The sequence below is a fragment of the Salmo salar genome, chromosome 13, assembly GCF_965601325.2.
Source record: "Salmo salar chromosome 13, fSalSal1, whole genome shotgun sequence".
NCBI lineage: Eukaryota > Metazoa > Chordata > Actinopteri > Salmoniformes > Salmonidae > Salmo > Salmo salar.
The window spans coordinates 87,774,929-87,788,378 of record NC_138303.1 but is presented as its reverse complement, the minus strand read 5'-3'; the positions used below and the strand labels follow the sequence as shown (position 1 = coordinate 87,788,378).

The following is a 13,450-nucleotide window of genomic DNA, read 5'->3' as shown; positions in this document are numbered from 1 at the left end:
CGTTCTCTGCTGCCAATGACTGGAACGAACTGCAAAAATCTCTGAAGCTGGAGACTCATATCTCCCTCACTAGCTTTAAGCACCAGCTGTCAGAGCAGCTCACAGATCACTGCACCTGTACATAGCCCATCTATCTACCTACCTCATCCCCATAATGTATTTATTTATTTATCTTGCTCCTTTGCACCCAAGTATCTCTACTTGCACATTCATCTTCTGCACATCTACCATTCCAGTGTTTAATTGCTATATTGTAATTACTTTGCCACCATGGCCTATTTATTGCCTTAACTTACCTCATTTGCACTCACTGTATATAGACTTTTTGTTTTCTTTTGTTCTACTGTATTATTGAGTGTATGTTTTGTTTATTCCATGTGTAACTCTGTGTTGTTGTATGTGTCGAATTGCTTTGCTTTATCTAGGCCAAGTCGCAGTTGCAAATGAGAACTTGTTCTCAACTAGCCTACCTGGTTAAATGAAGGCGAAAAAAATATTTAAAAAATAAATAAATAAAGGTGCTCAAAGTTGACCTATTTTGCATACCCCACCCTACCATGACACATCCATGTCTTCACCACTGTAATGGATAAACGGTTGAGACTGATATCATTTAAAAGCTTACAAACAGGGTTGTCAAAGTATAAGATAATTTCTAGAGAATTGTATTTATTTTATTTAAGAAATGACATTTTAACAATTCAATTATCTAGAAAAGCGTCAAATTCATAATCACATATGTTGTAGCTTAGACCCTATTTTACATCATCTAAGGTGTTTGTGTTGTGCCTGCCATCGGTTTTGACATAACATGCTCTTGAATACAAGGTGGGTGCAATGTTTTGGCTGATAAATGTACTGAAATGGGAATACAAATAAAATGTCAACTTTCAAATGATACCACAAAGATGTTTGGAGATCCACACATCAGAGAATGTTGACTTGAATGGGTATATCTGTTGTTTTAAATGTTATTGTCAATCCTCCATAGGAAACCTATTTAAATCATAGCAATATAGATAATAGAATAGACTTGACCGTTTAAGTTGACATACAACCGGTGGATCTGTGGTATAGTAACTAATTAGTTGTTAAAATTTCAATTCAATTTAAATGTCAACGGTGTACCAGCTACATTGCAATGGTCTGAAGAGATAGAAATATAATTCATAGAATGGACCTATGACTGAAATGACACCCAATCTGTATTCGAGAGCATGTCATGTCTTAACCGATGGTGGGCACAACACAAAACCTCAGATGATGTGAAATAGAGTGTAAGCTATAACATATGCAAATATGGAGAGTTTACACGTTTTCGATCATTTATGTTTATAGGTTGTAAATTACAATTTGTATTCCTTTATTTTTATATATATTTATATTTTTAAATAATACAATTGATTGACAACACTGTGTGTGAGCTTTTAAATTATATCAAACTTATTTTCCAGGGATGAAGACATGGATGTCTCATGGTATGGTAAAGTAGGCAAAATGGCTCAACTTTGAGCATCTTTATCTCATGAATGTTTGGGCATTCAGGTCCAAACATTCCCTTTCTGACCACTTCTTACATTAAAGTTTTGTTTAAATCAAAAGGGATGCTGATTAAATTCAAATGCATTTAACCAACATTTTATTTTATTAACAGATCCAGATTTATTGAATAATTTTCACTTTTCTCCCTCAGATTCACAGTTTCTAAGTGAGATCAGAATTTGTCTGATCTCCCATTAGAGCTGGACAGAGGGTGTGATGATGAGAGAGTGTGGGAAAGGTGAGAACAGAAGTGCCAGGGCCAGGGGGGCAAGAGGGGTGCTCTACTGCAGCCGTGAGCACAGGAAGAGATTGGACAGTGTGTACAGACATAACTATAATTCAATGACACGTAATGTAAGATGTCAAGGCTCTATATAAAGAAGGCAAGGACAAAGCTTATAACCAATCACCAAAACAGTCATCTCTACAGTTTCTGCAGTATGCTAAATGCCCACTGACTCTCGGTCAGAATCTAGAGCAAGAGAGGCCAGCTGTAAGGGAATAAAGCACAAGGCTCAGTTTTGTCATAGTTACCTCTGAACAGCTATCAGTGGCTTAATATTTCATTTGACATGACTATATTCAGTTGAAGTCAGAAGTTTACATACACTTAGGTTGGAGTCATTAAAACTCGCTTTTCAACCACTCCACAAATTTCTTGTTAACAAACTATAGTTTTGGCAAGTCGGTTAGGACATCTACCGTAATTTCCGGACAATTGAGTGCACCTGAATATAAGCCGCACTGAATTTTTAAAAAAGTATTATTTTGAACATAAATAAGCCGCACATGTCTATAAGCCGCAGGTGCCTACCGGTACATTGAAACAAATGAACTTTACACAGGCTTTAACGAAACACGGCTTGTAACAAAAATAAATAGGCTTTAACGAAACACGGCTTGTAACAAAAATAAATAGGCTTTAATGAAACACGGCTTGTAACAAAAAATAAAAAATTTGCAGTAAACAGTAGCCTACCAAGAAAGTCATTGGTCACTATCTTCCTCCTCCTATGCACTGAAACCACTGAAGTCATCTCCTTTAAAAAAAAATTGAAAGCGGGAAAAATCCATATATTAGCCGCGTTATTGTTTAAGCCGCGAGGTTCAAAGCGTAGGAAAAAAGTTGCGGCTTATAGTCCGGAAATTACGGTACTTTGTGCATGGCACAAGTAATTTTTCCAACAATTGTTTACAGACAGATTATTTCACTTATATTCCACTCTATCACAATTCCAGTGGGTCAGAAGTTTACATCCACTAAGTTGACTGTGCCTTTAAACAGCTTGGAAAATTCCAGAAAATGTGGGCTTTAGAAACTTCTGATAGGCTAATTGACATCACTTGAGTTAATTGGAGATGTACCTGTGGATGTATTTCAAGGCCTACCTTCAAACTCAGTGCCTCTTTGCTTGACATCATGGGAAAATGAAAATAAATCAGCAAAGACCTCCGAAAAAAAATTGTAGACGTTATCCACTTTTGCAATAAACATTTCAGGGAAATAGTTAGAATTCTTGGAATTCCAAAATGAGAAGTGCATTTAGGATAGGTGGCAATACTGCAGGACATTAATATGTTGATGGCATATCCTGTGGATGTCAACATGGCGTATTAATGTGAATGTATAGGGCAGGCATGGCAAGGCAGGGGAAAACAGAAATGATCAGAAAAGCTGAATAATTGTATTTCAGACTGGTTCTGACCATTTGGACTATTCATAAAACTCTATTAGGCAAAACATCTCCACTTTATAAATTGTATTGTTAAAATCATCAAGGATTAAAAAAGTATGTCATTTTATATTGGAAAGAATCTTACTCCTCTGAAATTACCGTTCAGCCTCACTGTCAAAGACTTGTAACCACAGAATTCTACTGAATCAAAGCGGATGTCCTTTGTCAGGGAGAGCCGGGACAAAAGTAACGTGGTGAAAGTAACACGCCCATTTTCTCAGATAACACAGAAGCTAGAATGATGTAGTCAAGTCAGCACGTTCCTAATGTGGAGGATGAGCTCACTGCAAAGAAACAGCCTAGTCCCACCATGTTTCGCAGAGTTATCAACAAAAACTGGTTATGAGCGATGTAAGTAAAAAACAGACCAGGAAGTGTTTTTTGGTTGTAGAGTTGTGTTTAGTTATTTAAGGTTCCAAACATATGTCATTTTTGTGATTGGGAGTCCCATTGGGCGGCGCACAATTGGCCCAGGGTCGTCTGGGTTTGGCCAGGGTAGGCGTCATTGTAAATAAAGAATTTGTTCTTAACTGACTTGCCTAGTTAAATAAAGGTTAAATAACAATATTTTTTTTTTTTTGTTGATCTCTGAGTAATTAGGAAAATAACTAAGTATTACTTTTATCCCGGTTCTTCCCTACCCACCCCATCTAACCAGTTTGAAATGAAATTCACATTCAACATTTCCCCCAATAAATGTCGCCTAGGTGAAGGACTACTCCACATGAGCATAATAAGCTATTCTGATTTTGATATAACAGGAGGCTGATATCAAGAATGCTGCCCATAAGCCAATTGGAGCTAATAGCCATATGGTTTGTAAGTTCAAAAACTGAAGCAAATAGCACTTAGACATTTTAGACCTTGGAATCCATATAATATTTTACACTGCAGGTGGTGTGTGACTTTGACATGCGAATTGTCATTAGCACAGCACTTTCATGCTTGAGGTGCAATTTGGAGAGTAATTTAGAATCTCAGGTAAATTCACTGTCTCATTTAGTGAGTGGATCAGATGGTTAGGTCATCAAAATCAGCAGTGGAGTACTGACCATTAGTGCATCCAGCCCTTTGTCCTCAAAACGTGTCCCCCCCCCCCACACACACACACACACCTCAAATGACGAAACAAATTCAAAACAACCTTTCCCAGTCATAAAGCCCAGTGCACTGCAGGCTGCCACCTACTTGTGTTGTGAGTGTATATAAACAATGCCATAATGAGCCATGGGGCCAAGGAAGCGACATCAAATAGGACAAGAGGGATCTGAGGCATGAAGCCCACTCTTAGTCCAGTGGGGAGTGAGAGTGATCTGAGAGAGGGAGTGGTGGAAGGGGTGAGCCATCTCTGGTAAAGATGATTAAACTTTACAGCCAAAACAATTCTGATGAAATACCACAGGGATTATTATTCCTACACTGATTGGGAGTGATGGTGGAATAAACACACATATAGTAACAGTACTGAGCAAACAATATGCACTGAATGCACTAACAGCATCGCATTTGACATACTCTAGAGAAAACTCATTAAAAACACCAGTATTTCATGGATAGAGTTAGTTTTAAAGCAAATTTTATATAGTTTTGAATAGCGAATGCAGGAATATACGTTTTATTGGCGGGTTTTTTTCAATTTAACTACAAACTCAAACCATCATCCTGAAATGTTAAGTAAATATGCTCAATGTGGTGGTAACTAATAGTTGTTGTTTTTTTAAACCTGAAACTTACAGTGTAAAGAAGTATACTGCCTGTGTGATATTGGGTGGAAATCCGTCCGGCTGCTATAATGTGGAAACGATAGAACGTCATCTTCATTAATAGTTACAAATATGCAAATATGCCTCTCATATGACATGGTGATGACAGCTAAAGGTAAGGAACAGTCCAAAAATAAGTGTTAGGTGCCAGTGACTGCTTAGTAAGACAAAAATCCATTTTCACACCAAACAGAGCATAATTTCTGCAACAGAAATTGACAACTTAATTGACCCTTTGTCTAACAAGCCTTTTAGAGGCCTATCTTGTTCTTCCACACTTCCATGTTCCATGTTCCTGTGCTGAGCTTTTTGGAACCACAGTATATATTCTCTATTGATAATATATTATTACTGACCAATTTTAACATTTATCCATAGTACACCGTAACATCACATGGTTGGTGAATTATCTCTGATGTTTGTATTTACTTCCAGAGTTGGATGAAGCCTGATCAGACATGCTCTGTTATAGTTCCAGTTCGTTAAAAAAAAAATACACCATTGGATAATACATTGCTTATAAAAGCATTCTATAGAGCAGGGGTATTCAACCTCACCTGGTTGTCTAGGTCTTAATTGAAAGGAAAAAAATGAGTGTCCTTGGTCTAAATCAGTCCATGATTAGAGGGGAATGCAGTGGAACTGGCTTCGAGGCCAGAGTTGAGTTTGAGGGCTATAGAGGAAGCTATAACAATTAGCACTCATGTGTAATTGAAAAGACATGGTCTGGATGTCCCTTCACAGTTATAAACTGGCTATAGGATACTTCTAGGACTGTGAACACACCAGAGGGGTTACTGTTTATGTTGACTAAAATACAAATCTTAAAAGCATTCAATGTGATGTAACAGGTCTATGTTTGGTATAATTGTAGTTGCTGCTGTTATATTGCAGATCAGAACAATGTAAGTGTTAATGCCACAATGTGAAACATTTTCTGACAGAGACAATATTACTTTGTCTACGGGGTAATTCAATAAACAATCAAATTCACATAGGAACTCAAGCTAGGGCTCAGTTATAGTGGGCCTATCAGACCATTTAAAAATGTATATAGATGAGCTCCCCAAGTCAGACAAAGATATTCTAAAATATGGCCATGTGTATGAATGATGTGGGGCTGCTGTCAAACGGGCAGTAAAGTAGATCACCAGTTAACTCATGTAAAACTAGATCTCTGTCTCATGACATTAATCAAAGTAGTGCTAAATGTACAAACTTCTGACAATGTGGAAACGAGGAATACCGTACACACAAACATGCAAATCTAGTGTTATTGCTACCCATTACAATACATGCAACTGTTTGATATAAATTCCATACCACTTCACTATCTTAGAAACATCTTGTAAATGCAAATTCCAAAATTCCAAACTACAGGGCAAAATGAATCAACAGGTAAGGGCACCAATGATGCACTATTATCCTGAATTGGAGAAATATTACTCCCTGTAACAGATATTATAGAGATGCATATTGTCTAAGTCTTTGTCTTCTGGTTGGGAATAATTGAGCTACAGATTCAAACATGTTTGAGATTCAAAAATGCTTTCTCATGGGCAGGAAGGAAGAATGTTGTTTCTAAATCTCTTGTAACTAAATTTAAATGAAGTGGCCCACGTCTCATATGATCATGTTAATAAATGGTTTATACCGTAAACAAGATTTTATAGCATTTCTTGTTCTGAATATATGAGAATTGAGATCATCACTAGCCATTTTTGGAGTAAAAAAAATGTGACTGGACCGATAACAAACTTCTCCCTCCACTCAGTGTTAGGGTATGCAGTGTCTTGTGTGTAAGATAAGAAAGTCTGCTCATTGAATTGTTACAGCCCCTCAAAAGCCTATCTTCACAGAGCCTGTACACCAGGGATCATCAACTAGAGTCAACTGCGGGCTGATTTTTCCTTGAGTGGTTGATCAGGGGGCCGTAACATAATTACAAATAATTTGTAGACTGTAAATTGACAGCCTACAAAGCCCAAATACATACATTTGACTAAAACATAATTTCACACCTGCTTACATTTGTATACAATCACGTGTCTCTCTATTATGTGTGGAAATACTTTGGACCAGATTTTCAAAATTAAAAGCACTTGGAGCTGATTTGCTGAAATTTTTTGAGTTTATAAAAAAAAACAATTCTCAGAAAACGTTTTGGCTGGCGGTCTACCAGTTGGGGAACCCTGCTCTTAGGAAAAAAGATGCTATCTAGAACCTAAAAGGGTTCTTTGGTTGTCCCCATAGGAGAACGCTTTGAAGAACCCTTTTGGGTTCCATGTATAACCCTTTCCACAGAGGGTTCCGCATGGAACCCAAAAGAGTTATTATACCTGGAACCAAAAAGGGTTCTCCTATGGGGACAGCTGAAGCTGAACTTTTTTTTCCTAAGAGTGTAGTCTGTATATATAATGCATTTCTCTTATTCTGTAGGCAACATGACAAGTTCTTGAAAAATTACAGGTTCACTTTAAGGTTGAGACATTGATTTGACTACCTTTGAATGAAAATAGTGTACACCATATACCCTGTGGTCCAATAAGGGCTCTATTTGTGTCATTCCATCCATACTACTACACCAAACACCAAATCACTGTGAGTAAAACATTAAAGACAACAAAATTTGCTCAACGACCGTACTCAGTGTAATACAGACACTACAAATATGATGCTTGCTTTTTGCATGATATTAGTTGCACATTCCACAAGCAGGATTTAAGTTGGACAACAGTTAATTTTCGAAGTATCCTATGAAAAGCATTGTTAATCAATTCAACAACACATTTATTATTTTGCGATCGAGATACGTAAATCATGCGGCATGTGGCTTTGTGTCCAATCAAATTCTAGGAAAAAGTTATACAGACAACATAATAATAAAATAAGTTCTAATGAAGCCTAGAAGGTCTTATTTCTTTAAAAAAGCAAAAACAGACAAGCACTATGGATATACACTAGTCAGAGCTTAGAACTATAGATGCTCAAAGTAGTCTACAAAGTAGGCTTATAACACCTTTATTTGCTGTAATGACAATGATATGGAGGTGCAACTTTGCAATTCCTCTAGGATGTACAAATCTGAACTGTTAAAATGTGTTGTTTTTTCTGTTCCTTCAACACTATTCATGGCTATCGTTTTCAGGATCAATAGTGGCCTAACCTATGCAGAATTCATTCTATGTTACTACTGCAGTAACCACCACAGAGAGTAATACTGAGAGTGCTACATTTATTAAAGATAATAAAATAAACACAAAACTGTATAATTTGCAATATTACCATATGGCAAAGGGGTCGTTTTTTTTCATCAAATACATATTATCAATATCACAGTAGCCACCCTATTATAGTACATTGTGATAGTCTGTTGGAAGAGGGAATTAAGAATTATGCAGCCCATAACATTGTAAAATGTGACAGGTGGCAGATTGCTTTGTTACACTGAAATTACAAATGTAGGTTAATTACACCATAATAAGGGCACTGTAATGTAAAGTGTTTCTGTGTATTTGTGCATGTCAATAAAGTTCTTACCTGGCATCTGTGTAAGAGACATCCAGAGTGTCACCAACCTCATTCTTTATGCATGGGGAGTTGGGATAGGTCATCCTCCCTTGCATCTCGCCCGGGTACCACTGCTCAGGAGTTGGCCGTTCTCTGCGCACAAGTCCACCACCCCTCTCAAATTCATGAGGGTTACAAATGAACGCAGTGTCCGGTCCCGCAAAGTATGAATTCATACCCTGCCTCGGTCCATATTGTGTATTGTCATTGTCATTATACCTGTACTGAAAGTCCCATGACGTTCCGGCAGGTTCATTATGCCTATTAAAGGCCTCAGATTTTATCTTGACACTGTACTGTTGTTGTAAGTAGTCAGCATATTTGTCCTCCATAGTCTCTCCAGTTTCACCGACATGTGCTGGGGGGTTGTAGAACACAGGAGAAGAGTTTCTGTCTGTTTCGGTTTGACTGAAGTGTGCTGGCAACAGTTGGTCAAAATGATAAGACGCTGAGCGAGCTCCTGTATTCAAAAAATGATCTGTTTCTTTTGAAGTCGGGTCATCCCTGTTTTCATTCAGTCTAAACTCCTGTTCATCTGTGGATGGATGTCCGGAGTTAAGGTGCTGTATAGTCGACAGTTTTTCTGTGAGGTTGTTTGCAGGGGAACGTTGAAACATCTCAACTAGTTGTTTATCACTTTGTAGTGGCTTGGCATTGCGCTCACTGGGGCATTGGTATTCTGTTATGGAGACGTTTTCTCCAGCTCCAGAACATTTCAATAGAGGCACCTCAAACAAATAGTTTCCTTGACTTTGGTGATTTACGCTGGATGGTGCGTGACTAGGTCCCAGGTCAGTCATCTCATTTGCGTCCATGGTCAATCCCAGTGACACAGAGACAGCGTTGCAGAGCTCCCTCGCCGTTTTTGAGATGGTGCTGCAGGCAGAACTGGAGCAACTGCTCGCCACACAGGCCTCACTGTTAGGATTTAACTCATTTCCGTGATGGGACACAGAAGGTTGACAGGACTGTTGTTCCGTGTTGGAGACTTGCTGTCCAGAGCGACACGATCCGTATTCATTCGCGTTTGGATTGTCTGATTCGTTCAAATAGGAAAACCCGGCTTTGTTCCCTTTTGAGCTTTTGGCAAAATGGATACGACATGCCACTGATTCGAGTGTTCTGCAAAAACAAACGCTGTCGTCTTCCCTCACTTCAATATCAGAATTGCGAGCCGTTTCTGACCATATTTCTTTTCGGGGTGATTGCCGGCTCGTTTGGCGCATCTCCCAGGGTTGTTTATTCTGCAAGAAACTGTACTTTGAACTACAAAAGTCCAAGCTTTCAGTGACAGTCGTGTTACTCGGCAGTGCTTGCACGTTGTGGAAAACGTTTTGGAAAGGTCCGCGAAAAACTAGGTTTGGGGAGTCACAAACTCCTCCTAATCCAACCGGAGTCTCCATAGTCCAAAAAAAACGGCGTTTACGGTGATTGGCCGTCTGAGTTGTGAAAAATTAGGTTTGTGAAAACGTAACCTTATTGACCAAGTTCATTGACAAGAAAGTAAAAAGTCACAAAACAATGAGTCAGCTAATTAGACCTATCTTTAAAAAATAGGAGGATAGGCCTATTGCGTAATTTAATCGATTTTTTTGTCCGAAATATTTAGCCTACACCAAAAATGATTTACTCAGTTTATATAAAAAGGTTATGAAAACAAATATGTCGTTATTTCAAAAAATGCTTACGGATTCATATATAAAAAAGTTAATGCATACATTTTGACATTATAAAGCCAACAGAAGTATCCTACATGTCAGATTTGCGCTCACCATCCATGAAGGCGAAAATGAAATTTGTCCTGACTGAAGTGATGTTCTGAAGTCGATGGACTATAATCGTGGCTATTTTTCCCTGTTGTCTGTGTCCAATCTGGCAAATGCGAAACCGGAGTGAAGCGGTGGCTGTTTCTAGTAGGCTAACGTTTAATATCCATAAAGTTGCAAGCCTACAAAAGAGTGATGCACCCAAAAAACTCGTCAGACAACTGAACACACCCCGGAAGAACAGCAATTAATGCTTGGTTTTTAAGAATGTTTGGATTCCTCCAAGTTTGCGCAGGGACAAAGTTATCTTCCAATGTCCTTGGGCGCTTGTTGTCGTCAGCCTGTGAGTTCCTTAATGACTAAATAAATATCATTGGATTAAGGCCAGTTGGCCCACAGAAAGTAATTCAAAATACATGTATGTATATATATATATATATATATATATACAGTACCAGTCAAAAGTATAGACACACTTACTCATTCAAGGGTTTTTCTTTCTTTATACTATTTTCTACATTGTATAATAATAGTGAAGACATTAAACTATGAAATAACACATATGGAATCATGTAGTAAGCAAAAACGTGTTAAAACAAATCAAAATATATTTTAGATTCTTCAAAGTAGTTTTTCAGGTACTATTTAATGAAGCTGCCAGTTGAGGCGTCTGTTTCTCAAACTAGACACTAATGTACTTGTCCTCTTGCTCAGTTTTGCACTGAGTCCTCCCACTCCTCTTTCTATTCTGGTTAGAGACAGTTTGCGCTGTTCTGTGAAGGGAGTAGTAAACACTGATGTATGAGATCTTCAGTTTCTTGGCAATTTCTCGCATGGAATTGCCGTCATTTCTCAGTACAAGAATAGACTGACGAGTTTCAGAAGAAAGTTCTTTGTTTCTGGACATTTTGAGCCTGTAATCGAACCCACAAATGCTGATGCTCCAGATACTCAACTAGTCAGACAGTTTTATTGCATCTTTAATCAGAACAACCGTTTTCAGCTGTGCTAACATAATTGCCAAAGTTCTAATGATCAATTAGCCTTTTAAAGTGATTAGCTAACTCAACATGCCATTGGAACACAGGGGTGATGGTTGCTGATAATGGGCCTCTGTATGCCTATGTAGATATTCCATAAAAAATCAGCCGTTTCCGGCTACAATAGTCATTTACAATGTTAACAATGTCTACACAGTATTTCTGATCAATTAGATGTTATTTTAATGGACAAAAAATGTGCTTTTCTTTCAAAAACAAGGACATTTCTAAGTGACCCCAAAATTTTGAACGGTAGTGTATATATAAATATCCTATTGATACGAGTAGGCTAGACAGTCAAACGTATTTCAATGTGAATATAAAATATGAAAATCATGAAATGTCTTACTTAGATAAGATTGGGTTGAAATGAGGACCTATAAGTAGCCTATAATAAAAAGGTTGGAGTTGGCTGAGTGTAGTGGACATGCACACAGCAAATTCTCCAGTATTAAATCAATTTAACACTGGTCCAGTGACTATAGGGGTCTACACCTTTTAGTGTTAAATTAACACACTGCTTAGTGTAAAGCCTTATTTGCATATTTCCCAGAGTACGTTGCCTTTCAAGTGAATTGTAGTGTTACCACCCATGACAGTATTTGTTAGTGACATGGTTGTTGATTTCATACATCTTCAGTCCTGTGATCTTTACCAAGTGAAATCCTAAGTGAATATATTACCATTAAAATTACATTCTTTTACACAATACAACAAGTATCTACCCTAATACAGTGGCCTGAAACTCAAGGATTTCGGGACTCACGTCACATTATGATGGCTTACAAAGTTACAGTGGCTTGCAAAAGTATTGATCCCTCTTGGCATTTTTCCTATTTTGTTGCCTTACAACCTGGAATTAAAATAGATTTTTTGGGGGGGTTTATCATTTGATTTACACAATATGCCTACCACTTTGAAGATGCAAAATATATTTTATTTTGAAACAAACAAGAAATAAGACAAAAAAAACGGAAAACTTGAGCGTGCAAAACTATTCACCCCCCGAAAGTCAATACTTTGTAGAGCCACCTTTTGCAGAAATTACAGCTGCAAGTCTCTTGGGGTATGTCTCTATAAGCTTGGCACATCAAGCCACTGGGATTTTTGCACATTCTTCAAGGCAAAACTGCTCCAGTTCCTTCAAGTTGGATGGGTTCCGCTTATGTACTGCAATCTTTAAGTCATACCACAGATTCTCAATTGGATTGAAGTCTGGGCTTTAACTAGGCCATTCCAAGACATTTAAATGTTTCCCCTTAAACCACTCGAGTGTTGCTATAGCAGTATGGTTAGGGTCATTGTCCTGCTGAAGGTGAACCTCCGTCCCAGTCTCAAATCTCTGGAAGACTGAAACAGGTTTCACTCAAAAAATTCCCTGTATTTAGCGGCATCCATCATTCCTTCAATTCTGACCAGTTTCCCAGTCCCTGCCGATGAAAAACATCACCACAGCATGATGCTGCCACCACCATGCTTCACTGTGGGATAGTGTCCTCGGGGTGATGAGAGGTGTTGTCACGACTTCCGCCGAAGTCGGTTCCTCTCCTTGTTCGGGCGGCGTTCGGCGGTCGACGTCACTGGTCTTCTAGCCATCGCCGATCCACTTTTCATTTTCCATTTGTTTTGTCTTGGTTTCCCACACACCTGGTTTACATTTCCCTCATTACTTGTAGTGTATTTAACCCTATGTTCCCCCCATGTCTGTGAGTGAAATTGTTTATTGTCGAGGTTGGTACGCTTCCGGCTGGTTTGCGCCGGGTTCTGTTTTATACCCATGCCTTGTGGCAGCCGGTATTTTGTACCTGGTCAATGAGTTTTGGTGGGCGGCCCCCTTTCGCAGGTTTGTTGTTGTGCCATAATCTTTCAATTTTTTAATAATAGATTTAACGGTGCTCCGTGGGATGTTCAAAGTTGCTGATATTTTTTTATAACCCAACCCTGATCTGTACTTCTCCACAACTTTGTCCCTGACCTGTTTAGAGAGATCCTTGGAATTCATGGTGCCGCTTGCTTGGTGGTGCCCCTTGCAT

General features: G+C 38.4%; 1 protein-coding gene across 1 annotated transcript in view; it reads right to left on the bottom strand.

The window, feature by feature from the left end:
• Positions 1-10,608, bottom strand: part of LOC106567785 (androgen receptor) — a 62,941-nt gene extending 52,333 nt beyond the window's left edge. Inside the window, exon 1 of the mRNA XM_014137515.3 lies at positions 8,582-10,608. Within this exon, the coding sequence (XP_013992990.3) occupies positions 8,582-10,014 (1,433 nt within the window). The 5' untranslated portion in view covers positions 10,015-10,608. The remainder of the gene's footprint in view (positions 1-8,581) is intronic.
• Positions 10,609-13,450: the final 2,842 nt, after the last annotated feature.